Consider the following 24405-nt stretch of genomic DNA (forward strand, 5'->3'; position numbering starts at 1 on the left):
ATCGCTTGAGTCCAGGAGTGCATCTCTACAAAAAAGTTAAAGGATTTTTTAACATTGGCCAGGCGTGGTGGCACACATCTGTGATCCCAGCTACTTGGGAGGCTGAGGCAGGAGGATTGCTTGAAGCCCAGGAGATTGAGGCTGCAGTGAGCTGTGATCAAGCCACTGCACTCCAGCCTGGGTGACACAGCAAAATCCAGTCTCAAAAAAAAAAAAAAAATAATATTTTACATAACCAACCACTTCTAAAGATTAAAACCCCCATGATTAAAAACCTCACGTCCCTCAGGCAATCATACCAGATATCGAAACAAAGCAATAACATAAGGACTGCAGTATTTATTTCATTTTTATATTATTTATTTATTCTTTGTTAGTTTGTTTTTGGAGTGTGGGTTTTGTTTTGTTTTTTGATTTTTTTATTTTGTTCTACTCAGTTTTATTCTTATTGCTCAGGCTTGAGTGCAATAGCCTGTTCCAAGCTAACTCAAACTCCGCCTCTTGGGTTCGGGTGATGATGGTTGCATGTCAGCGGCCCTCGGCCTCTCGGGTTTCGGCGGTGGTTGCACATCAGCGGCCCTCCGCCTCTCGGGTTTCGGCGGTGGTTGCACGTCAGCGGCCCTCCGCGCCTCGGGTTTCGGCGGTGGTTGCACGTCAGCGGCCCTCCGCCTCTCGGGTTTCGGCGGTGGTTGCACGTCAGCGGCCCTCCACCTCTCGGTGATGGTTGCACGTCAGCGGCCCTCGGCCTCTCGGGTTTCGGTGTTGGTTGCACGTCAGCGGCCCTCGGCCTCTCGGGTTTCGGCGATGGTTGCACGTCAGCGGCCCTCGGCCTCTCGGGTTTCGGCGGTGGTTGCACGTCAGCGACCCTCCGCCTCTTGGGTTCGGGTGATGATGGTTCCACGTCAGCGACCCTCGGCCTCCTGAGTTTGCATGGTGGTTCCATGTCAGGGGCCCTTGGCCTCTCGGGTTTCGGTGTTGGTTGCACGTCAGCGGCCCTCGGCCTCTCGGGTTTTGGCGGTGGTTGCACGTCAGTGGCCCTCTGCCTCTCGGGTTTCGGCGGTGGTTGCACGTCAGCGGCCCTCGGCCTCTCGGGTTTCGGTGGTGGTTCCACGTCAGCGACCCTCCGCCTCTTGGGTTCGGGTGATGATGGTTCCACGTCAGCGGCCCTCGGCCTCTCGGGTTTCGGTGGTGGTTGCACGTCAGCGGCCCTCGGCTTCTCGGGTTTCGGTGATGGTTGCACGTCAGCAGCCCTCCGCCTCTCGGGTTTCGGCGATGGTTGCACGTCAGCGGCCCTCGGCCTCTCGGGTTTCGGAGTTGGTTGCACGTCAGCGGCCCTCGGCCTCTCGGGTTTCGGCGATGGTTGCACGTCAGCGGCCCTCGGCCTCTCGGGTTTCGGCGATGGTTGCACGTCAGCGGCCCTCGGCCTCTCGGGGTTCGGGTGATGATGGTTCCACGTCAGCGGCCCTCGGCCTCTCGGGTTTCGGTGGTGGTTCCACGTCAGCGACCCTCCGCCTCTTGGGTTCGGGTGATGATGGTTGCACGTCAGGGGCCCTCGGCCTCTCGGGTTTCGGCAATGGTTGCAGGTCAGCGGCCCTCGGCCTCTCGGGTTTCGGTGATGGTTGCACGTCAGCGGCCCTCTGCCTCTCGGGTTTCGGTGGTGGTTCCACGTCAGCGACCCTCCGCCTCTTGGGTTCGGGTGATGATGGTTCCATGTCAGCGGCCCTCGGCCTCTCGGGTTTCGGTGTTGGTTGCACGTCAGCGGCCCTCCGCCTCTTGGGTTTCGGTGATGGTTGCACGTCAGTGGCCCTAGGCCTCTCGTGTGTTGGTTGCACGTCAGCGGCCCTCCGCCTCTCGGGTTTCGGCGATGGTTGCACGTCAGCGGCCCTCCACCTCTCCGGTTTCGACGGTGGTTGCACGTCAGCGGCCCTCGGCCTCTCGGGTTTCGGCGGTGGTTGCATGTCAGCGACCCTCCGCCTCTCGGGTTTCGGTGGTGGTTCCACGTCAGCGGCCCTCTGCCTCTTGGGTTCGGGTGATGATGGTTCCACGTCAGCGGCCCTCTGTCTCTCGGGTTTTGGCGGTGGTTGCACGTCAGCGGCCCTCCGCCTCTCGGGTTTCGGTGTTGGTTGCACGTCAGCGGCCCTCGGCCTCTCGGTGATGGTTGCACGTCAGCGGCCCTCGGCCTCTCGGGTTTCGGCGGTGGTTGCACGTCAGCGACCCTCCGCCTCTTGGGTTCGGGTGATGATGGTTCCACGTCAGGGGCCCTCGGCCTCTCGGGTTTCAGTGTTGGTTGCACGTCAGCGGCCCTCGGCCTCTCGGGTTTCGGCGGTGGTTGCATGTCAGCGGCCCTCGGCCCTTCGGGTTTCGGTGGTGGTTCCACGTCAGCGACCCTCCGCCTCTTGGGTTCGGGTGATGATGGTTCCACGTCAGCGGCCCTTGGCCCCTCGGGTTTCGGTGGTGGTTGCACGTCAGCGGCCCTCCACCTCTCGGGTTTCGGTGATGGTTGCACGTCAGCGGCCCTCGGCCTCTCGGGTTTCGGTGGTGGTTCCACGTCAGCGACCCTCCGCCTTCCGGGGTTCGGGTGATGATGGTTGCACATCAGCGGCCCTCGGCTTCTCGGGTTTCGGTGGTGGTTCCACGTCAGCGACCCTCCCCCTCTTGGGTTCGGGTGATGATGGTTCCACATCAGCGGCCCTCGGCCTCTCGGGTTTCGGTGTTGGTTGCACGTCAGCAGCCCTCCGCCTCTTGGGTTTCGGTGATGGTTGCACGTCAGTGGCCCTAGGCCTCTCGTGTGTTGGTTGCACGTCAGCGGCCCTCCGCCTCTCGGGTTTCGACGGTGGTTGCACGTCAGCGACCCTCCGCCTCTTGGGTTCGGGTGATGATGGTTGCAAGTCAGGGGCCCTCGGCCTCTCGGGTTTCGGCGATGGTTGCACGTCAGCGGCCCTCCGCCTCTCGGGTTTCGGCGGTGGTTGCATGTCAGCGACCCTCGGCCTCTCGGGTTTCGGTGGTGGTTCCACGTCACCGACCCTCTGCCTCTTGGGTTCGGGTGATGATGGTTCCATGTCAGCGGCCCTTGGCCTCTCGGGTTTCGGTGTTGGTTGCACGTCAGCGGCCCTCCGCCTCTTGGGTTTCGGCGATGGTTGCACGTCAGCGGCTCTCTGCCTCTCGGTGATGGTTGCACGTCAGCGGCCCTCCGCCTCTGGGGTTTCGGTGGTGGTTCCACATCAGCGACCCTCCGCCTCTTGGGTTCGGGTGATGATGGTTCCACGTCAGCGGCCCTCCGCCTCTCGGGTTTTGGTGATGGTTGCACGTCAGCGGCCCTCGGCCTCTCGGGTTTCGGCGATGGTTGCACATCAGCGGCCCTCGGCCTCTCGGGTTTCGGTGTTGGTTGCACGTCAGCGGCCCTCGGCCTCTCGGGTTTCGGTGTTGGTTCCACGTCAGCGGCCCTCGGCCTCTCGGGTTTCGGTGGTGGTTCCACGTCAGCGACCCTCGGCCTCTCGGGTTCGGGTGATGATGGTTCCGTGTCAGCGGCCCTCGGCCTCTCGGGTTTCGGTGATGGTTGCACGTCAGCGGCCCTCGGCCTCTCGGGTTCGGGTGATGATGGTTCCATGTCAGCGGCCCTCGGCCTCTCGGGTTTCGGTGATGGTTGCACGTCAGTGGCCCTCCGCCTCTCGGGTTTCGGTGTTGGTTGCACGTCAGCGGCCCTCCGCCTCTCGGGTTTCGGTGATGGTTGCACGTCAGCGGCCCTAGGCCTCTCGGGTTTCGTCGATGGTTGCACGTCAGCGGCCCTCGGCCTCTTGGGTTTCCGTGGTGGTTGCACGTCAGCGACCCTCGGCCTCTCGGGTTCGGGTGAGGATGGTTCCATGTCAGCGGCCCTCGGCCTCTCGGGTTCGGGTGAGGATGGTTCCATGTCAGCGGCCCTCGGCCTCTCGGGTTTCGGTGATGGTTGCACGTCAGTGGCCCTCCACCTCTCGGGTTTCGGTGATGGTTGCACGTCAGCGACCCTCCGCCTCTTGGGTTCGGGTGATGATGGTTCCACGTCAGGGGCCCTCGGCCTCTCGGGTTTCGGTGGTGGTTGCACGTCAGCGGCCCTCGGCCTCTCGGGTTTCGGCGATGGTTGCATGTCAGCGGCCCTCCGCCCCTCGGGTTTCGGCGATGGTTGCACGTCAGCGGCCCTCGGCCTCTCGGGTTTTGGTGGTGGTTCCACGTCAGCGACCCTCCGCCTCTCGGGGTTCGGGTGATGATGGTTCCACGTCAGCGGCCCTTGGCCTCTCGGGTTTCGGTGGTGGTTCCACGTCAGCGACACTCCACCTCTTGGGTTCGGGTGATGATGGTTGCACGTCAGGGGCCCTCGACCTCTCGGGTTTCGGCAATGGCTGCAGGTCAGCGGCCCTCGGCCTCTCGGGTTTCGGTGATGGTTGCACGTCAGCGGCCCTCTGCCTCTCGGGTTTCGGTGGTGGTTCCACGTCAGCGACCCTCCGCCTCTTGGGTTCGGGTGATGATGGTTCCATGTCAGCGGCCCTCGGCCTCTCGGGTTTCGGTGATGGTTGCACGTCAGCGGACCTCGGCCTCTCGGGTTTCGGTGTTGGTTGCACGTCAGCGGCCCTCCGCCTCTTGGGTTTCGGTGATGGTTGCACGTCAGTGGCCCTAGGCCTCTTGTGTGTTGGTTGCACGTCAGCGGCCCTCCGCCTCTCGGGTTTCGGCGATGGTTGCACGTCAGCGGCCCTCCGCCTCTCGGGTTTCGGCGGTGGTTGCACGTCAGCGACCCTCGCGGGTTTCGGTGGTGGTTCCACGTCAGCGGTCCTCTGCCTCTTGGGTTCGGGTGATGATGGTTGCACGTCAGGGGCCCTCGGCCTCTCGGGTTTCGGCGATGGTTGCACGTCAGCGGCCCTTCGCCTCTTGGGTTTCGGTGATGGTTGCACGTCAGTGGCCGTAGGCCTCTCGGGTGTTGGTTGCACGTCAGCGGCCCTCCGCCTCTCGGGTTTCGGCGATGGTTGCACGTCAGCGGCCCTCCACCTCTCCGGTTTCGACGGTGGTTGCACGTCAGCGGCCCTCGGCCTCTCGGGTTTCGGCGGTGGTTGCATGTCAGCGACCCTCCGTCTCTCGGGTTTCGGTGGTGGTTCCACGTCAGCGGCCCTCTGCCTCTTGGGTTCGGGTGATGATGGTTCCACGTCAGCGGCTCTCCGCCTCTCGGGTTTTGGCGGTGGTTGCACGTCAGCGGCCCTCCGCCTCTCGGGTTTCGGTGTTGGTTGCACGTCAGCGGCCCTCCGCCTCTCGGTGATGGTTGCACGTCAGCGGCCCTCCGCCTCTCGGGTTTCGGTGGTGGTTCCACGTCAGCGGCCCTCCGCCACTCGGGTTTCGGTGATGGTTGCACGTCAGCGGCCCTAGGCCTCTCGGGTTTCGGCGATGGTTGCACGTCAGCGGCCCTCGGCCTCTCGGGTTTCGGTGTTGGTTGCACGTCAGCGGCCCTCGGCCTCTCGGGTTTCGGTGGTGGTTCCACGTCAGCGACCCTCGGCCTCTCGGGTTCGGGTGATGATGGTTCCATGTCAGCGGCCCTCGGCCTCTCGGGTTTCGGTGATGGTTGCACGTCAGCGGCCCTCGGCCTCTCGGGTTTCGGTGATGGTTGCACGTCAGCGACCCTCGGCCTCTCGGGTTTCGGTGGTGGTTCCACGTCAGCGACCCTCGGCCTCTCGGGTTCGGGTGATGATGGTTCCATGTCAGCGGCCCTCGGCCTCTCGGGTTTCGGTGATGGTTGCACGTCAGCGGCCCTCCGCCTCTCGGGTTCGGGTGATGATGGTTCCATGTCAGCGGCCCTCGGCCTCTCGGGGTTCGGTGATGGTTGCACGTCAGCGGCCCTCGGCCTCTCGGGTTCGGGTGATGATGGTTCCATGTCAGCGGCCCTCGGCCTCTCGGGGTTCGGTGATGGTTGCACGTCAGCGGCCCTCCACCTCTCGGGGTTCGGTGATGGTTGCACGTCAGCGGCCCTCCGCCTCTCGGGTTTCGGTGATGGTTGCACATCAGCGGCCCTAGGCCTCTCGGGTTTCGGTGTTGGTTGCACGTCAGCGGCCCTCGGCCTCTCGGGTTTCGGTGATGGTTGCACGTCAGCGGCCCTCCGCCTCTCGGGTTTTGGTGATGGTTGCACGTCAGCGGCCCTCGGCCTCTCGGGTTCGGGTGATGATGGTTCCATGTCAGCGGCCCTCGGCCTCTCGGGTTTCGGTGATGGTTGCACGTCAGCGGCCCTCCGCCTCTCGGGTTTCGGTGTTGGTTGCACGTCAGCGGCCCTCTGCCTCTCCGGTTTCGGTGGTGGTTCCACGTCAGCGACCCTCGGCCTCTCGGGTTCGGGTGATGATGGTTCCATGTCAGCGGCCCTCGGCCTCTCGGGTTTCGGTGATGGTTGCATGTCAGCGGCCCCCCGCCTCTCGGGTTTCGGTGATGGTTGCACGTCAGCGGCCCTCGGCCTCTCGGGTTTCGGTGATGGTTGCACGTCAGCGGCCCTCGGCCTCTCGGGTTCGGGTGATGATGGTTCCATGTCAGCGGCCCTCGGCCTCTCGGGTTTCGGTGGTGGTTGCACGTCAGCGGCCCTCGGCCTCTCGGGTTCGGGTGAGGATGTTTCCATGTCAGCGGCCCTCGGCCTCTCGGGTTTCGGTGATGGTTGCATGTCAGCGGCCCCCCGCCTCTCGGGTTTCGGTGATGGTGGCACGTCAGCGGCCCTCCGCCTCTCGTGTTTCGGCGATGGTTGCACGTCAGCGGCCCTCGGCCTCTCGGGTTTCGGTGGTGGTTCCACGTCAGTGACCCTCCGCCTCTTGGGTTCAGGTGATGATGGTTCCACGTCAGTGGCCCTCGGCCTCTCGGGTTTCGGCGATGGTTGCACGTCAGCGGCCCTAGGCCTCTCGGGTGTTGGTTGCACGTCAGCGGCCCTCCGCCTCTCGGGGTTCGGCGATGGTTGCACGTCAGCGGCCCTCCGCCTCTCGGGTTTCGGTGTTGGTTGCACGTCAGCGGCCCTCGGCCTCTCGGGTTTCGGTGTTGGTTGCACGTCAGCGGCCCTCCGCCTCTCGGGTTTCGGCGATGGTTGCACGTCAGCGGCCCTCGGCCTCTCGGGTTTTGGTGGTGGTTCCACGTCAGCGACCCTCGGCCTCTCGGGTTCGGGTGATGATGGTTCCATGTCAGCGGCCCTCGGCCTCTCGGGTTTCGGTGATGGTTGCACGTCAGTGGCCCTCCGCCTCTCGGGTTTCGATGATGGTTGCACGTCAGCGGCCCTCGGCCTCTCGGGTTTCGGTGGTGGTTCCACGTCAGCGACCCTCGGCCTCTCGGGTTTCGGTGGTGGTTCCACGTCAGCGGCCCTCGGCCTCTCGGGTTTCGGTGGTGGTTCCACGTCAGCGACCCTCGGTCTCTCGGGTTCGGGTGATGATGGTTCCGTGTCAGCGGCCCTCGGCCTCTCGGGTTTTGGTGATGGTTGCACGTCAGCGGCCCTCCGCCTCTCGGGTTTCAGTGATGGTTGCACGTCAGCGACCCTCGGCCTCTCGGGTTCGGGTGATGATGGTTCCATGTCAGCGGCCCTCGGCCTCTCGGGTTTCGGTGATGGTTGCACGTCAGCGGCCCTCGGCCTCTCGGGTTTCGGTGATGGTTGCACGTCAGCGGCCCTCGGCCTCTCGGGTTTCGGTGGTGGTTCCACGTCAGCGACCCTCGGCCTCTCGGGTTCGGGTGATGATGGTTCCATGTTAGCGGCCCTCGGCCTCTCGGGTTTCGGTGATGGTTGCACGTCAGCGGCCCTCGGCCTCTCGGGTTTCGGTGGTGGTTCCACGTCAGTGGCCCTCGGCCTCTTGGGTTTCGGCGATGGTTGCACGTCAGCGGCCTTCGGCCTCTCGGGTTTCGGTGATGGTTGCACGTCAGCGGCCCTCGGCCTCTCGGGTTTCGGTGGTGGTTGTACGTCAGCGGCCCTCGGCCTCTCGGGTTTCGGTGATGGTTGCACGTCAGCGGCCCTCGGCCTCTCGGGTTTCGGTGGTGGTTCCACGTCAGCGACCCTCGGCCTCTCGGGTTCGGGTGATGATGGTTCCACGTCAGCGGCCCTCCGCCTCTCGGGTTTCGGTGGTGGTTGCACGTCAGCAGCCCTCCGCCTCTCGGGTTTCGGTGATGGTTGCACGTCAGCGACACTCGGCCTCTCGGGTTCGGGTGATGATGGTTCCACGTCAGCGGCCCTCGGCCTCTCGGGTTTCGGTGATGGTTGCACGTCAGCGGCCCTTGGCCTCTCGGGTTTCGGTGGTGGTTCCACGTCAGCGGCCCTCGGCCTCTCGGGTTTCGGCGATGGTTGCACGTCAGCGGCCCTCTGCCTCTCGGGTTTCGGTGATGGTTGCACGTCAGCGGCCCTCCGCCTCTCGGGTTTCGGTGGTGGTTGCACGTCAGCGGCCCTCGGCCTCTCGGGTTCGGGTGATGATGGTTCCACGTCAGCGGCCCTCCGCCTCTCGGGTTTCGGTGGTGGTTGCACATCAGCGGCCTTCGGCCTCTCGGGTTTTGGTGATGGTTGCACGTCAGCGGCCCTCTGCCTCTCGGGTTTCGGTGGTGGTTCCACGTCACCGACCCTCGGCCTCTCGGGTTCGGGTGATGATGGTTCCATGTCAGCAGCCCTCGGCCTCTCGGGTTTCGGTGATGGTTGCACGTCAGCGGCCCTCTGCCTCTCGGGTTTCGGTGATGGTTGCACGTCATTGGCCCTCGGCCTCTCGGGTTTCGGTGATGGTTGCACATCAGCGGCCCTCTGCCTCTCGGGTTTCGGTGGTGGTTCGACGTCACCGACCCTCGGCCTCTCGGGTTCGGGTGATGATGGTTCCACGTCAGCGGCCCTCGGCCTCTCGGGTTTCGGTGATGGTTGCATGTCAGCGGCCCTCGGCCTCTCGGGTTCGGGTGATGATGGTTCCATGTCAGCGGCCCTCGGCCTCTCGGGTTTCAGTGATGGTTGCACGTCAGCGGCCCTCGGCCTCTCGGGTTTCGGTGATGGTTGCACGTCAGCGGCCCTCGGCCTCTCGGGTTTCGGTGGTGGTTCCACGTCAGCGACCCTCGGCCTCTCGGGTTCGGGTGATGATGGATCCACGTCAGCGGCCCTCGGCCTCTCGGGTTTCGGTGGTGGTTGCACGTCAGCGGCCCTCCGCCTCTCGGGGTTCGGGTGATGATGGTTCCACGTCAGCGGCCCTCGGACTCTCGGGTTTCGGTGATGGCTGCACGTCAGCGGCCCTCGGACTCTCGGGTTTCGGTGGTGGTTCCACGTCAGCGACCCTCCGCCTCTTGGGTTCGGGTGATGATGGTTGCACGTCAGGGGCGCTCGGCCTCTCGGGTTTCGGCGATGGTTGCACGTCAGCGGCCCCCTGCCTCTCGGGTTTCGGTGGTGGTTCCACATCAGCGACCCTCCGCCTCTTGGGTTTGGGTGATGATGGTTCCATGTCAGCGGCCCTCGGCCTCTCGGGTTTCGGTGTTGGTTGGACGTCAGCGGCCCTCCGCCTCTTGGGTTTCGGTGATGGTTGCATGTCAGTGGCCCTAGGCCTCTCGGGTTTCGGTGGTGGTTCCACGTCAGCGGCCCTCTGCCTCTTGGGTTCGGGTGATGACAGTTCCATGTCAGTGGCCCTCGGCCTCTCGGGTTTCGGTGGTGCTTCCACGTCAGCGACCCTCCGCCTCTTGGGTTCGGGTGATGATGGTTGCAAGTCAGGGGCCCTTGGCCTCTCGGGTTACTGCGATGGTTGCATATCAGCGGCCCTCCGCCTCTCGGGTTTCGGCGATGGTTGCATGTCAGTGACCCTCCGCCTCTCGGGTTTCGGTGTTGGTTGCACGTCAGCGGCCCTTCGCCTCTCGGTGATGGTTGCACGTCAGTGGCCCTCGGCCTCTCGGGTTTCGGTGGTGGTTCCACGTCAGCGACCCTCGGCCTCTCGGGTTCGGGTGATGATGGTTCCACGTCAGCGGCCCTCCGCCTCTCGGGTTTCGGTGGTGGTTGCACGTCAGCCGCCCTCGGCCTCTCGGGTTTCGGTGGTGGTTGCACGTCAGCGGCCCTCGGCCTCTCGGGTTTCGGTGTTGGTTGCACGTCAGCGGCCCTCGGCCTCTCGGGTTTCGGTGATGGTTGCACGTCAGCGGCCCTCTGCCTCTCGGGTTTCGGTGGTGGTTCCACGTCAGCGACCCTCGGCCTCTCGGGTTCGGGTGATGATGGTTCCATCTCAGCGGCCCTCGGCCTCTCGGGTTTCGGTGATGGTTGCACGTCAGCGGCCCTAGGCCTCTCGGGTGTTGGTTGCACGTCAGCGGCCCTCCGCCTCTCGGGTTTGGGTGTTTTTTCTGCCTCAGCCTCCTGAGTAGCTAAGGGAGGTGTCTTGAGATTATCATCCGCTGAGGGTGGAGGTGAGGGTGGAAGAGGAGTGAGCGGACACTCGGAAGGTGTCTTGAGGCTCAGGGAGTTATCAGTTATAGAATGTTGTTGAGTTGGAGGAGGTGGCTGGTGGCCCATCCTGTTTTTTAAAGTTTCAACTGTGAGGTAGGGCCAGTGGGGCAATCCTGAAGAATGACGATGCTCCGCTGCCGCCATTCTGACCTGTAGGGACAAAGGAGGGAATGTTTTCACACATATCCATTTGATGGACAAAATTACCGCCACCAACACAGTCTGCACCTTCTGTTGCTGGTGATAGATTTTTGCACCTTTCCATCCTCCAGGTTTCAAAATAGCAGTATCAGCGTCATAATATCACCCTTCCACTGAGTACTGCCGACAGCTGGGGGGTAAAGAAAAGTCATTGGGACACACTGTTGTCTCCACATGCCACTGTGTCTGTCTGCAAATGTAGGCAGGCTGGGGTCCTGCCCCAGGGAAGACAGAGTCATAACAGAGTAATAAAGAAGCATGTTTGAGACACAAGAGTGTCTATGTCTATCCTCATTCCTCCCTCACAGCCATCACCAGAGCATGTTTCTTGCACCAGGTCAACAGACAGTAAGAGAGGCATGAAAAGCCCATTGTCCACACATGTTGCAGCTTCTTTTTGGAGAATGTTTCCCAGGCCTTTTATGTTCTGTCTCTGATTCTCAGAACTCTGCAAGGTCAGTGTGACCACCCTGCTCCAAATCTAAGAAAACAGAGGTTTCCAGAGGAAGGAGAAATTGTGCCCAGGGTCACACAGCTTGCAAGAGGCAGAGTGGAAGTTGATTCCAGCTCTGCCTGCAGGACCCTCTCATTTCCCCTCTGTTTCCCTTCTTGACAAAGGATCTTCTTCACTCTGGAGGTGCCACCCATGAGAACAAAGAGCTCTGGAGAGATGTGGATTCCTGAAGAGCTGCAGGGGAACTGGGAGAGGGTTTTCTGACAGAACAATCTTCTCTCAAGAAGTCAGTTAGGCATGGCTATAATATTTCTTTTCACTCCCAGGTAATACCAAATTGTAAGTGCACTAGGACATGAAGAATACTTTTGTCCATGGAAAAATGAGGTGGGAATTCTAAACAAAGCAAGTTTTAAAACTGTGTTTCACTTCAAGTGTACAAGTCCCATCACGTGTAATCATAGGACTCGGCAGCTTTTGAAGGTACAGAGGCCACACAAGAACCAGCTTAGCTGAGCATCATTTAAGGCCTTCATTTGGAATTGTCCCTGTGGGTAATAAGTTACATTCACTCTTCACTAATTTACAGTCAGGGCCCATTTGCTATTACAAATACGGGACCTCTGACACTTAGAATATTAGATCAGGGGCCCCACTGGGTGGGTATGAAAGTGTTTTTGCACAACATGGTTACCAACAGGGATGGGACTGTGATGCTTGTAGGCAGCCTTTCTCTCTGCCATCTCCCTCTGCAGGGCTTGAGCACAGAGCTGTAGGGAGAAAAACGTATCCATGTCCTGACCGGGCAGACTATGTCCAAAAGCAAGGAAAACAAGCAAACTTACCCAGTTGCAAAGAGGCTTTCTTGCAGAAGGGGGGATCTGAAAAAGCCAACACATGAGAAATTGAATGTTGAGAGAGTCTAAGGGCCGTGGCATCATCTGCATCAGCACTGAACTATCCTGCAACTGCGGGGAGGAAGCTCCTTACTTTGCATTTGTGGTAGTCCTCTGCCCGCCGCCGCAACTCTTGCGCACGTTGAAACATTTTCCTATGGATTACAATCACTTTCATCAGATAAAGCACCACTTTCAGGATGATTTTAAATAATCTGCCATGTTTCTGTTATCCTCACAACTGTACCCTTACACAATCTATCTCTACCTAGAAAACGTATTTCAGATGGCTATAAGAGTACAGTCTGAGCCGGTCACGGTGGCTGACGCCTGTAATCCCAGCACTCTGGGAGGGCGAGGCGGATGGATCATGAGGTCAGGAGATTGAGACCATTGTGGCTAATATGGTGAAACCCCTTCTCTACTAAAAATACAAAAAATTAGCCAGGCGTGGTGGCAGGCACCTGTAATCCCAGCTACTCGGGAGGCTGAGGCAGGGGAATCACTTGAACCTGGGAGGCGGAGGTTGCAGTGAGCCAAGATCACGTCATTGCACTCCAGCCTGGGTGACACAGCGAGATTCCATCTCAGAAAAACAAAAACAAAAACAAAAAAACTGTACAGTCTGATCCAAACTGTTGCTATATTGATTCCTCCTCTTGCTTACTGCCTGCTGACTTCTGAGATGATAGTTTCCTTCCCCATTCTCAGTGTATCCCTAATTCATCCTTCATTGAGCATCTTTTATCATAAAGCTGTATTCTCTTTGTATTAATATCCTTACCGTGTTTCACAGGGCAGAAACAGCTGGGCTTATAAACAGGCATAGTCCTTTTGAAGGATGTGGCTGATCCTACAACAACACACTTTCCTAAGGATGACAACAACTCACCCCACCCCTAGAATAGCTGGTATGAACCGAGTTTCCACACAGTCTAGCTGGCAATGGGGTCAGGAGACCTTTTGCTGCTTCACATCTTTTGGTCACTGGTAAATATTAAGGTACTTTGTTTTCTGTTTTGTGAACTCTCTCTCTCTCACGATATGTCTTCTGACCATTTGTTTCTATTTCTGCATTTACCGGGTCTAAACATTGTACAGAGGTTAAAAACAACACTCCAATGGGCGTTTCCCAAGACGGTGGGGTTCAGTTTCTGAACTCACTTGTAGGTGTGTATTTCTTTCATATCCAATTTCCCATTTTCCTCTGCCTCTGATACCTACCTCTCCTTTTCTGCATGCTCACATTCCTTCATGCTTAGTTTCCTCAGATTAGAAGGGAGAGAAATGCACACACATGATCCACCAGCCCGTGTGGGATTCCCTCTGCCCTTCTGGCATCTGAAGGCTGTGATTCAAAGATCCCCCCTGCAACCTTTCCACAAATGAACCAACTGATTCTCACAACCGAAGGGAGAATGGACACCTCCCACTGAGGGACAAAAAAAAAGTCACACTCTGGCCTGCTGGCAAGTCACCTGTCATTTCCAGCTCATCTTCATAGTTCCATGGTTAGTCCTATTCTTTAGTAAATATAAAGACTATTAAAAGCTTCTATGAGGTGCACTATGTGTGTTTCTGGGGTCAGTCTTGTGCTTGACACAGCGAAAGCTCATTTTAGTTCACTGTGAAAAACCAGACCTCACCAATTCATCACAACTAACTCCATCGGAAGCAGAGGATTGCTCCTCATCTGACTCCTCCTGTGTGAGACCTGATTCTCAGTCAGAGGCTGATGCCGGAACTGAGACCATCAGCCATAGAGAGGTCCTTCCAGAATATGGTGTCATTAACCCCGCAGTTCACTACTGCACTCTGCCATGATTCAGGACTGGAACTCTTGTCATCGACTTTAAAGATCCTGGTTGAGAGAAAAGGCAATCTGAATGCTGGGCGCATCTATTGAATTACAAATGATTGGAATGGCTCCTAAGTCAGGGTGTTATGTCCTGAAAATAGGTGACAACGGCAAACCATCCACCCTGGTGTTGACTGACTTTAACAAGGTTCAGTTCACAGAGATTGAGGGCAGAAAAAGGAAACGGCCTAAAAAGGGTAAGTTTGCTGTGTTGCCCTCACACCACTTGATTCATGGTCCTGATCCTAAGGATCTCACCTGATACTTGGTTTTATAGGAAGCATGTGTAAAATTCCCAGAACGCTAGGAAACAGGGACGAAAACACTTCAAAGAGAAAGTTAATGAACTTGTTTCTGACCACAGGGCATCCTTCAGCACATGCTGTCTGGAGTGGCCTCCAACAAGGAGTGTGTGGTGAGGTGCTGAGAATGCAATGGGAGCAGGGTCCTGTCCCCACGCTAAAGAAGCTCACAGTTTAATGCAAATGAGAAGCCAGTGAGAACATCACTACTCCTGCTGTGCACTTGGGAACTAGAAACACAAAACCTGACTCTGGAGGGAAGCTAAGGAAGCATTCTACTCTTGAGTTGACATAAGTGCATCTGAAGCTTCTGATCTCCGATGAGAACAATGGGGGACACCAAACAGAATATAAAACCCATGATTGAATACATCAAATTGCTAACATGGCAGTAAACAGACATGAGGTGAAGATGGAGAAGAAGGAAACCCAGGACGAAAGTCAGCCTCGCATTTGGAACCCATTTCCCTGAGTTTCATTGCTGAATTCCAGAAGGAACTACTGAGATGCAAAGAAGCACAGCAGCTTTTGCACACATGCGTGGGATTAGAAGGAAAACCAGTGGATTGAGGGTCTGCCAATGAAAGCGACCCATACTGAAGTCCACTGGCTCTGGTTGAGACCCAGAAGAGTCATGCATCAGAATAGAGGTGGACAGGAAATACCCTGGCCTTTGTAGGGACTGAGCCTGCACCGACGACCTCAATTGCAGCCTGTATGGAGGACCCCTGACCATCCCCCAGAAGTAGACTCCCATCTCTTCTGCAGCAAGATAACATGCTACTAGGCCTCAATTCATTGCTAAATATTTTTTAACAAGTATCTCACATTTAACAAAAAAAGATCAGTCATATGGCAGCAAAATACAATGTAATATGACCAAAACATGAAAGACTGTGAAAATGAATCTGGAGGTGACCCAAGCATTGAATTCAACAATCCAGGCTAGGTGTGGTGGCTCACACTGGGAGGCTGAGGTAGGCAGATCACCTGAGGTCAGGAGTTCAAGACTAGCCTGGCCAACATGGTGAACCTCTATCTCTACTAAAATTACAAATATTGGGCTGGGCACGGTGGCTCATGCCTGTAATCCCAGCACATTGGGAGGCCGAGGTGTGCGGATCATGATGTCAGGAGTTCTAGACCAGCTTGGCCAATATGGTGAAACCCCGCCTCTACTAAAAATACAAAAATTATCCGGGCATGGTGGCATATGCCTGTAGTCCCAGCTGCTCAAGAGGCTGAGGGATAAGAATCGCTTGAACCTGGGAGGTGGAGGTTGCAGTGAGCCAAGATCATGCCACTGCACTCTAGCCTGGGTGACAGTGTGAGACTCTGTCTCAAAAAAAAAAAATTGGCCAAATGTGGTGGCACACACCTGTAATCCAAGCTACTCGGGAAGCTGAGGCAGAATTGCTTCAAACTGGGAGGCAGAGGTTGCAGTGAGCCAAGATTGCACCATAGCACTCCAGCCTGGGCGACAGAGCGAGACTCTATCTCAAAATTAAAAAAAAAAAAAAAAGGCTGGCTGTGGTGGCTCACGCCTCTAATCCCAGCACTTTGGGAGGCTGAGGCAGGTGGATTACCTGAGGTCAGAACTTCGAGACCAGCCTGGACAACATGGTGAAACCCCATCTCTAGTAAAAATACAAAAATAAGCTGGGTGTGGTGGTGGGCACCTGTAATCCCAGCTACTCGGGAGGCTGAGGCAGGAGAATCGCTTGAACCCAAAAGGCAGTGAGCTGAGATTGTGCCATTGCACTACAGCCTGGGCAACAACAGCAAAGCTCCATCTCAGGGAAAAAAAAAAAAAAAAAAAAAAAAGAGAGAGAGAAAGGAAAACCAATGCCAGTACTAGCAACTCCTCTTCCCCCGAAAAAATGACAAACAAGAATGTAGGAAGGGAAAGGAATTATACAGCTTAAACTAATGAAGCAGAAAGGACAAACTCAATTTTGAACCCACTGAATTTGCCACAAATATTGTAGAAAATATTCTCAAGGACTTTACAGTTGTCTACTTTGATTGGCACATGGTTCATACAACAGTATTTGTGTCAAGGCACATCTTACTGTTTTTTGGCGGTCTTCCTCTTTCCATTGATTTTGTAATGATGGTTGACTTTCTTTATGACCTTCGTCTTACGGATTTTAGCTTGAACTTTTGTTTCCACCTGTTTCCGTAAAGGACAGATGTCTTCCAGGCCAATTTTAATTCCTGGAAAGGAAGAAACTCTTTTCTTTGTGTGCATACAAATGGACCTCAGCCCTTGGTGAGAGTGAGGAGAGGAGAAGGTGAGAAACCTGAGGGCAAGAAGCTGTTCTTTCTCTTTCCAGGGCAAACTCATTTCCACACTATGGGGACTCCAACAGAGCCATACCTTCCTGTCTACGGCGGTTGGACCTCCAGGCTCTCTGCTGTACATCCGTGGATCCATCATGTCCATTTTCAGACTGGAAGATAGTCTTCAGGAAAGACAACTAGGAAATAATAATATAAGAATGACGGCTGGGCACGGTGGCTCATGCGTATAATCCCAGTACTTTGGGAGGCCGAGGCAGGTGGATCACGGGGTCAGGAGTTCAAGACCAGCCTGGCCAAGATGGTGACACCCCGTCTCTACTAAAAATACAAAAATTAGCCGGGCATGGCAGGGGCGCCTGTAATCCGAGCTACTCGGGAGGCTGAGGCAGAGAACCGTTTGAAGCTGGGAGGCGGAGGTTGCAGTGAGCCAAGATCACACCACTGCACTCCAGCCTGAGCGACAGAATGAGACTCTGTCACACACACACACACACACACAAGAATGACGTGAGGCTGGCACGGTGGCTCACTCCTGTAATCCCAGCACTGTGGGAGGCCGAGGCAGGTGGATCACCTGAGGTCGGGAGTTTGAGACCAGCCTCACCAACATGGAGAAACGCTGTCTCTGCTAAAAATACAAAATTAGCCAGGCATGGTGGTGCATGCCTGTGATCCCAGCTAGTCGGGAGGCTGAGGCAGGAGAATCACTTGAACCCAGCAGGAAAAGGTTGTGGTGAGCTGAGATTGTGCCATTGCACTCCAACCTGGGCAACAAAATTGAAACTCTGTCTCAAAAAAAAAAAAAAAAAATAGGCCAGGTGCGGTAGCTCACGCCTGTAATCCCAGCACTTTGGGAGGCTGAGGTGGGTGAATCACAAGGTCAAGAGATGGAGACCATCCTGGGCAACATGGTGAAACCCCGTCTCTACTAAAAATACAAAAATTAGCTGAGCATGGTGATGCACGCCTGTAGTCCCAGCTACTCGGGAGGCTGAGGCAGGAGAACTGCTTGAACTCAGGAGGCAGAGGTTGCAGTGAGCCAAGATCCCACCACTGCACTCCAGCCTGGTGACAGAGTGAGACTCCGTCTCAAAAAAAAAAAAAAAAAAAAAAATGACATGAATATACTTCACACAACGGAACTGCACACTTCAACACGGTTAGATGGTAATTATCATAAGTATTTTACCACAGGTTAACATGTTTCAGAACTTGAAAAGGAAGTAATTACCTTCAGCTCTCTGAGTTCTAGAATTTGTAACATTTCACCCCCTGCTCCTTCCTGATCTGCACTGGAGCATCTTCCTTCTGTCCCTGCTCTACTCAGAGTTCACTTTCCCTTCCCTCACATCAGCTTCATTGAGGCTGGTTTGAACTTAACGCAAAACATCCTCACTAATGACTGAATTCCCACCAAGATTTCCATATTATCACAGTATGCTTTTAATCTTTGAAGATATTAAATATTTGTTCTCATCATAGCTAAAATGCAATGCAAATCCCATCTCAGATGTGGGTCAGATACCTATGAATCTCCTGAGGTAGTCATTGAAATGACTTTTTTCTTGAGACGGAGTGTCACTCTCAACCATGCTGAAGTGCAGTGGTGCTACCTTGGCTCACGGCACACTCCACCTCCCAGATTCAAGCGATTCTTGTGCCTCGGCCTCCCAAGTAGCTGGGATTACAGGTGCCTGCTACCATGCCTGCCTAATTTTTGTCTTTTTAGTAGAGATGGGGTTTCACCATGTTGGCCCATCTGGTCTTGAACTCCTGACCTCAAGTGATCCATCTGCCTCAGCCTCCCAAAGTGCTGGGATTACAGGCATGAGCCACCACACCTGGCCTGAAATAATATCTTTCAAATTCTTTGTAGAATTTGTTTTTTCCTGATTTCTGCACATAGGATAAAAAAAAAAATCATGTACTAGGATTTCGAGAGAAGCAATGGGTAATCTAAAAAGATGAAAACAGCAACCACGTCAACCCCACAGCTACTGCTAGATTTCACAGGAAAGGTAGCTGGCCCAGTTTGGAGCTAGGAGAAATGTCAAACACATGAAGAAATGAGAAGCAAAGAAATGCCATCACGCATGAATGCTTCATGGCACCCATGATGTCCCTGCCTAGGAGGTAATGGTATAGATGACTAGATGACAACGACAAAGATGAGAGGTGCGAAGTTGTCCAAGTCCAACAGCTCAACTGAACTTTCCTAAATGGAACTGTTAAAAAGTGGTAAATTTAAAAACTTCCCCTGGCTCAAGTGGTGGCTCACGCTTGTAATCCCAGCACTTTGGGAGGCTGAGGCGGGTGGATCATTTGAGGTCGGGTTTTGAGACTAGCCTGGCCAACATGGTAAAACCCCGACTCTACTAAAAATAAAAAATTAGCTGGGCATGGTGGTGGGCACCTGTAATCCCAGCTACTTGAGAGGCTGAGGCAGGGGAATCACTTGAAGCCAGGAGGTGGAGGTTGCAGTGAGCCGAGGTCACACCATTATACTCCAGCCTGGGCAACAGAGGGAGACTCGTCTTCGGGGTGAGAAAAGAAAAAAAAAAAAAAAAAAAAAAGCTTCCTCCAATTTATACCGAAAATTCTCTGTTCAGGACTAAGTGGCATAGAGAATGTTAAATGTGCCTAGATATCTTCATAACTCACATATTTTCTGTTTTCTACATATCTTGAAAGGCAGTGCTAAATGACGTGTAATTATCTAGGTGGTAAAACTGAAACATACTTCCTCTTCCCTTGAATATAAAAAAGCATTGTGGTATTAGTACTTTTATCTTGGATCATTGTTCAGAAGGAGGTTCAGCCCCCAGACAACCACATTTTTACTGTCATGAATGGCAAGACAAAATGTAGAGCTCAACTTACCCAAAGGAAAAAAGGCTCAAAAGACAAATTATGGCACAACTTAGCAGCCAAATTCTTACCAAGTACAGACTTTTGACATACTGATCTCTCTCCAGTTGCAAGTGGGAACATGCACTTTGAATGATGTCATTGAAAATTACCCTGCCCAGACACACTTTTCATTGATTCTCTTGGAGGGCAGTTCTAAGAGATTCTCTGGGGCTTTCTCTGCATCATGAGACGCAGTGCAGTTCTGCCCTTCACCTTCCGGCAGTTTGTCACCTCGTCCCTATGACCTCAGAGGAACTTTGTCTCAGGCCAATTGTTTGTTCCTTGGGCTCTTTCATTTCCCCTAAAAATCATTTGCTGCCCCTCTAAATGGCCTACATCTCCATCTATCTCCCTCTCCCCTCAGAAGAGGGTGCTCTTTAAGCATCAACCATCCAGCCCTTCTAGCAGTCTCATTTTTCAGCTGGTTCCCATGTTTATGCCTGTTCTATGTTTTTCTTTTCCTGTTAAGCTGTCTGTTGTCAGCTCATTTCTGCAGTGAATCTTCACAGAGGAGACTGGAAGCTTTCCTTCCACCCATATGATAGAACTATAAAGCAGAAGAGTTTAGAAAGAATTTCCTATTTAAGTGACGAAACCTCATACTCCATTTGTGACAAATAGCACAAAGATTAAAAAAACTTATTTTTGACCAAAAGCTCTCTTGACATTCTATTAAACAAACACTGACCTATTTAATTTTCATAATGTAAATGGCAGATATTTTCATAATTCTTGTGCTAATAAGTCATTTCCCTGATTTTTTGGATAAAACCACATATTCATAATGAAGTCCAGAAACGTGAATTGTTTTACATAATTTATTCTTATTTGTGATTACAAGTATACCTCTACAGAAAGTTAGTATACTCACCCAAAGGTACACTGTCCAGAGGGTAATGACAACTTCATAACTTCTCGGAAACTCAATAATGATATGTAACCAAGGACTTTCATCAAAGTCAGTCCCACGATGATGATGGTCAGCCAGAGTATTGATAACCTGGAATAATAATAGTTGAAATAATGAAAAGGTCAATGACACCGACAATATTTCACTCAGAAAGAATCATCCTTAGAAACCGTCAACCTCCTCCAAAAGGTAACCACATCCCTCAGATATCACCGTGGGATTCCACTGCTACAAAAAAGAACAGAAGTTAGAAGTCTCATGTTTTTCAGATGGCTGGTAGTGTTTTTAGGCATTGCAAATGTGGGGTGTTGTCTTTCTCGGTATAAAGCAGGGATATCCAATCTTTTGACTTCCCTGCCTATATTAAAAGAAGCAAAGTTGTCTTGAGCCACACATAACATACACTAACAATAGCTGATGATCTAAAAAAAAAAAACCTTTTTTTTTTTTTTTTTTTTTTGAGACAGAGTTCCGCTCCACTCAGTCACCCAGGCTAGAGTGCAGTGGTGCAATCTCGGCTCACTGCAACCTCCAGCTCCTGGGCTCAAGCCATTCTCCTGCCTCAGCCTCCCAAGTAGCTGAGATTACAGGTCTCTGCCACCATGCCCGACTAATTTTTGTATTTTTAGTAGAGATGAGGTTTCACCATGTTGGCCAGTCTGGCCTTGAACTCCTGACAGGCGATCTGCCTGCCTCGGCCTCCCAAAGTGCTGGGATTACAGGTGTGAGCCACCGTGCCCGGCCATTTTTTTGTTTTTGTTTTTGTTGTTTTTGGGATGGGGTCTCACTCTGTCACCCAGGCTGGAGTGCAGTGGTGTGCTCTCTCGGCTCACTGCAACCTCTGCCTCTCAGGTTCAAGTGATTCTCCTGCCTCAGCCTCCTGAGTAGCTGGGAGTACAGGTGCCTGACAGTGCACTCAGCAAATTTTTGTATTTTTTGTGGAGATGGGGTTTTGCCATGTTGGTCAGGGTGGTCTCGAACTCCTGACCTCAGGTAATCTGCCCGCCTCAGCCTCCCAAAGTGCTGGGATTACAGGCATGAGCCACTGTACCTGGCCAAAATCTCCTAATGTTTTAAGAAAGTTTACAAATTTGTGTTGAACTGCATTCAAAACTGTCCTGGGCCACATGCAGCCCGTCACTCATGGGTAAGACAAGCTAAGTATAAAGTAATTATCTTTTCTTTTCTTTTTGTTTTGAGACAAAGTCTTGCTCTGTCACCCAGGCTAGATTGCAGTGGCATGATCTCAGCTCACTGCAACCTCCGCCCCCCGGATTCAAGCGATTCTCCTGCCTCAGCTACTGAGTAACTGGGATTACAGGCGCCTGCCACCACGCTCGGCTAATTTTTGTATTTTTAGTAGAAACAGGGTTTCACCATCTTGGCCAGGCTGCTCTCCAACTCCTGACCTCATGATCCACCTGCCTCGGCCTCCCAAAGTGCTGGGAATACAGGTGTGAGCCACTGCACCTGGCCAGTAGTTACCTTTTCTTTAAAGTTATTTACTTGTTTTTTAAATTGATGTATAACATTGGATGCATTTATTATATATCACATGGTAAAAGAATCCCTCTAAATAATACTTCTCTCTTGGATTATATGAATCTTTGTCATTTAAAGCTCAGCATAAGTAAAAAAAAAAAAATACAATGAAGAGATTACTTCATTCACAAATAAGTATCAAATTTTAGTGCTTAAAAATTAACAAGGTGGGCTGGGCGTGGTGGCTCACGCCTGCAATCCCAGCACTTTGGGAAGCCGAGGTGGGTGGACCACGAGATCAGGAGATTGAGACCATCCTAGCTAACACGCTGAAACCCATCTCTACTAAAAATACAAAAAATTAGCAGGGCATGGTGGCACGCGCCTATAGTTCCAGCTACTTGGGAGGCTGAGGCAGAAGAATCACTTGAACCCGGGAGGCAGAGGTTGCAGTGAGCTGAGATCGCACCACTGCACTTCAGCCTGGGTGACAGAGCGAGACTCTGTCTCAAAAAAAAAAACAAAAAACTACCAAGGTGGAGATCATGAAAATGGCATGAATAGTGTGGGATTTCTCTAAGATTGTTGATGTTAATTCCATTAGACTGTTATGTGAGTGAAGACAAAGACTTCCCCTGAGTAAGTTCAGACAGCTTGTGATAACATTTCTACATCGATTCCTCAGGATTTAACTATATATTCTTGAAAACATCTCAATTTTAAATGTTTCTTTCAAGATGGTGAATTAAACAGAGATAGCCCTTCAACAGGTTGAACTCAGCATATGCTGAGTCTGAAATGGAAATGATGGAGTTAGAGAACCATACAACAATGGTAATGATTTCAGTAACATGGTGTTGAGCAGAACAAAGCAGACACAAAAGAGTACCTATGGCATGGCATGCATCTGTATATGCGAAATTCCAGAATAAGCAAGCTAACCTATGATAAGAAAGAGACTGGCTGGGAAGAGTGAGAGTTCACTTTCTGGGGTGACATAATAGTGTAGATCTTGGCTGGGCACGGTGGTTCACGCCTGTAATCCCAACGCTTTGGGAGGCCGAGGTGGGCGGATCACCTGAGGTCGGGAGTTCAAAACCAGCCTGACCAACATGGAGAAACCCTATCTCTACTAAAAATACAAAATTAGCTGGGAGTGGTGGCACATGTCTGTAATCCCAGCCACTCGGGAGGCTGAGGCAGGAGAATCGCTCGAACCTGGGAAGCAGAGGTTGCGGTGAGCTGATATTGCCCCATTGCACTCCAGCCTGGGCAACAAGGGAGAAACTGTGTCAAAAAAAAAAATAAATAAATAAAATAATGTAGATCTTGAAAGGGGGTTGGTTTATGCTGGTGTATGAACTTTCCAAAGTTAGTAAACTTACACTTAAGGTTATATATTTTGGCCAGGCGCGGTGGCTCAAGCCTGTAATCCCAGCACTGGGAGGCTGAGGCAGGCGGATCACGAGGTCAAGAGATGGAGACTATCCTGGCGAACATGGTGAAACCCCGTCTCTACTAAAAATACAAAAATTAGCCAGGCGTTGTAATCTGAGCTACTCAGGAGGCTGAGGCAGGACAATTGCTTGAACCCCGGAAGCAGAGGTTGCAGTGAGCCGAGATCTTGCCACTGCACTCCAGCCTGGGCGATAGAGTGAGACTCTGTCTAAGAAAAAAAAAAAAAAAAAAAAAGTCATCAAACCAGATGACACAAATCAAATGACATTTCACTTTGTTTTGGTCCATTTTGTTTGTTAGAGACAAGAGTGCAGCAGGGCCATCTCGGCTCACTGCAACGTCCAGCTCCTGGGCCCAAGCGATCCTCCCACCTCAGCCTCTCCAGTAACTGGGATAACAGGTACGCACCACCAAGCCCGACTAATCTTTTTTGGAATTTTTTGTAGAGATGGGGTTTTGCTATGATGCCCTGGCTAGTCTTCAACTCCTGGACTCAAGTGATCTGCCCACCTCGGCCCCCTAAAGTGCTGGGATTACAGGCCTGAGCTGTGTAATTTCATGCCGCGTGACACAGCCCAGTAAAAAGGAAGAAACCCCGCGGGTCCAGCGTCTACTCACAGCGGTGGGCTGATGGCTGATAAATCCCAGCAGGAGCCAGAAGAGGAGCCAAAAGCACCGCCACCGCACCCGCATGTCCTGGTCCTTTCAGGGCACCCTGAGGCGGCCAGGACAGAGGTGGAGGTGGCATAGGGCAGGGGGGAGGGAAGGGGACGGGGACCAGGCTGGATCTGAGTTGGGGAGGGGGAGGGGAGGGGGAGGGGAAGGGGAGGGGAAGGGGAGGGGAAGGGGGGAAGTAAGGGAAGGGAAAGGAGGAGAAGGGGGCTGTTGGGCACCTGGAGGAGGTGGAGGAGGAGGAGGAGGAGAAGAAAGGGGTCTGGGAAAGGATCCGGTTCAAATTAAGTTCTCAAGCGCTGGTGGAAGGTTTAGCTACAGGTCACGGAGAAGATCAGGGAAGCAACAGGACACACGGGGCAAGGGAGCGTGAGGCTTAGGAGCGATTAGAGGGAGACAAAGGTTCTGCTTTCCACCAAACCTTCTTCGGTCTGGGCCCTCCCTTAGCAACCCTGGGGCTTTATACTCCCTCTCCACCAATCCCTGATGACCCCCGGTGGTGCCTCACAATGGACACTCCAAGTAGCGCCCGCATCATTCCAATGACCCCTCC

At 53.7% G+C, this 24405-nt stretch overlaps 1 protein-coding gene across 10 annotated transcripts in view; it reads right to left on the bottom strand.

Moving 5' to 3' along the window:
• Positions 1 to 338: 338 nt before the first annotated feature.
• LOC129527692 (serine/arginine repetitive matrix protein 2-like) overlaps positions 339 to 24405 on the bottom strand; it is a 40744-nt gene continuing 16677 nt past the window's right edge. For 6 of the 10 annotated variants that reach the window (XM_055366304.2, XM_055366302.2, XM_055366303.2 and 3 more), the window contains 6 exons: positions 20202 to 20330; positions 16497 to 16596; positions 16189 to 16384; positions 12051 to 12111; positions 11906 to 11941; positions 339 to 10555 (listed from right to left, as the gene is read on the bottom strand). In XM_055366304.2, the coding sequence (XP_055222279.2) occupies positions 488 to 10555; positions 11906 to 11941; positions 12051 to 12111; positions 16189 to 16384; positions 16497 to 16596; positions 20202 to 20330 (10590 nt within the window). In that variant the 3' untranslated portion in view covers positions 339 to 487. Of the gene's footprint in view, positions 10556 to 11905; positions 11942 to 12050; positions 12112 to 16188; positions 16385 to 16496; positions 16597 to 20201; positions 20331 to 23798; positions 23896 to 24405 lie in introns of all 10 variants that reach the window. The other 4 variants (XM_055366308.2, XM_055366311.2, XM_055366310.2 and 1 more) reach the window with 3 other exon arrangements.

This window comes from Gorilla gorilla, chromosome 18 (genome assembly GCF_029281585.2).
Source record: "Gorilla gorilla gorilla isolate KB3781 chromosome 18, NHGRI_mGorGor1-v2.1_pri, whole genome shotgun sequence".
In the NCBI taxonomy this organism is placed as follows: Eukaryota; Metazoa; Chordata; class Mammalia; order Primates; family Hominidae; genus Gorilla; species Gorilla gorilla.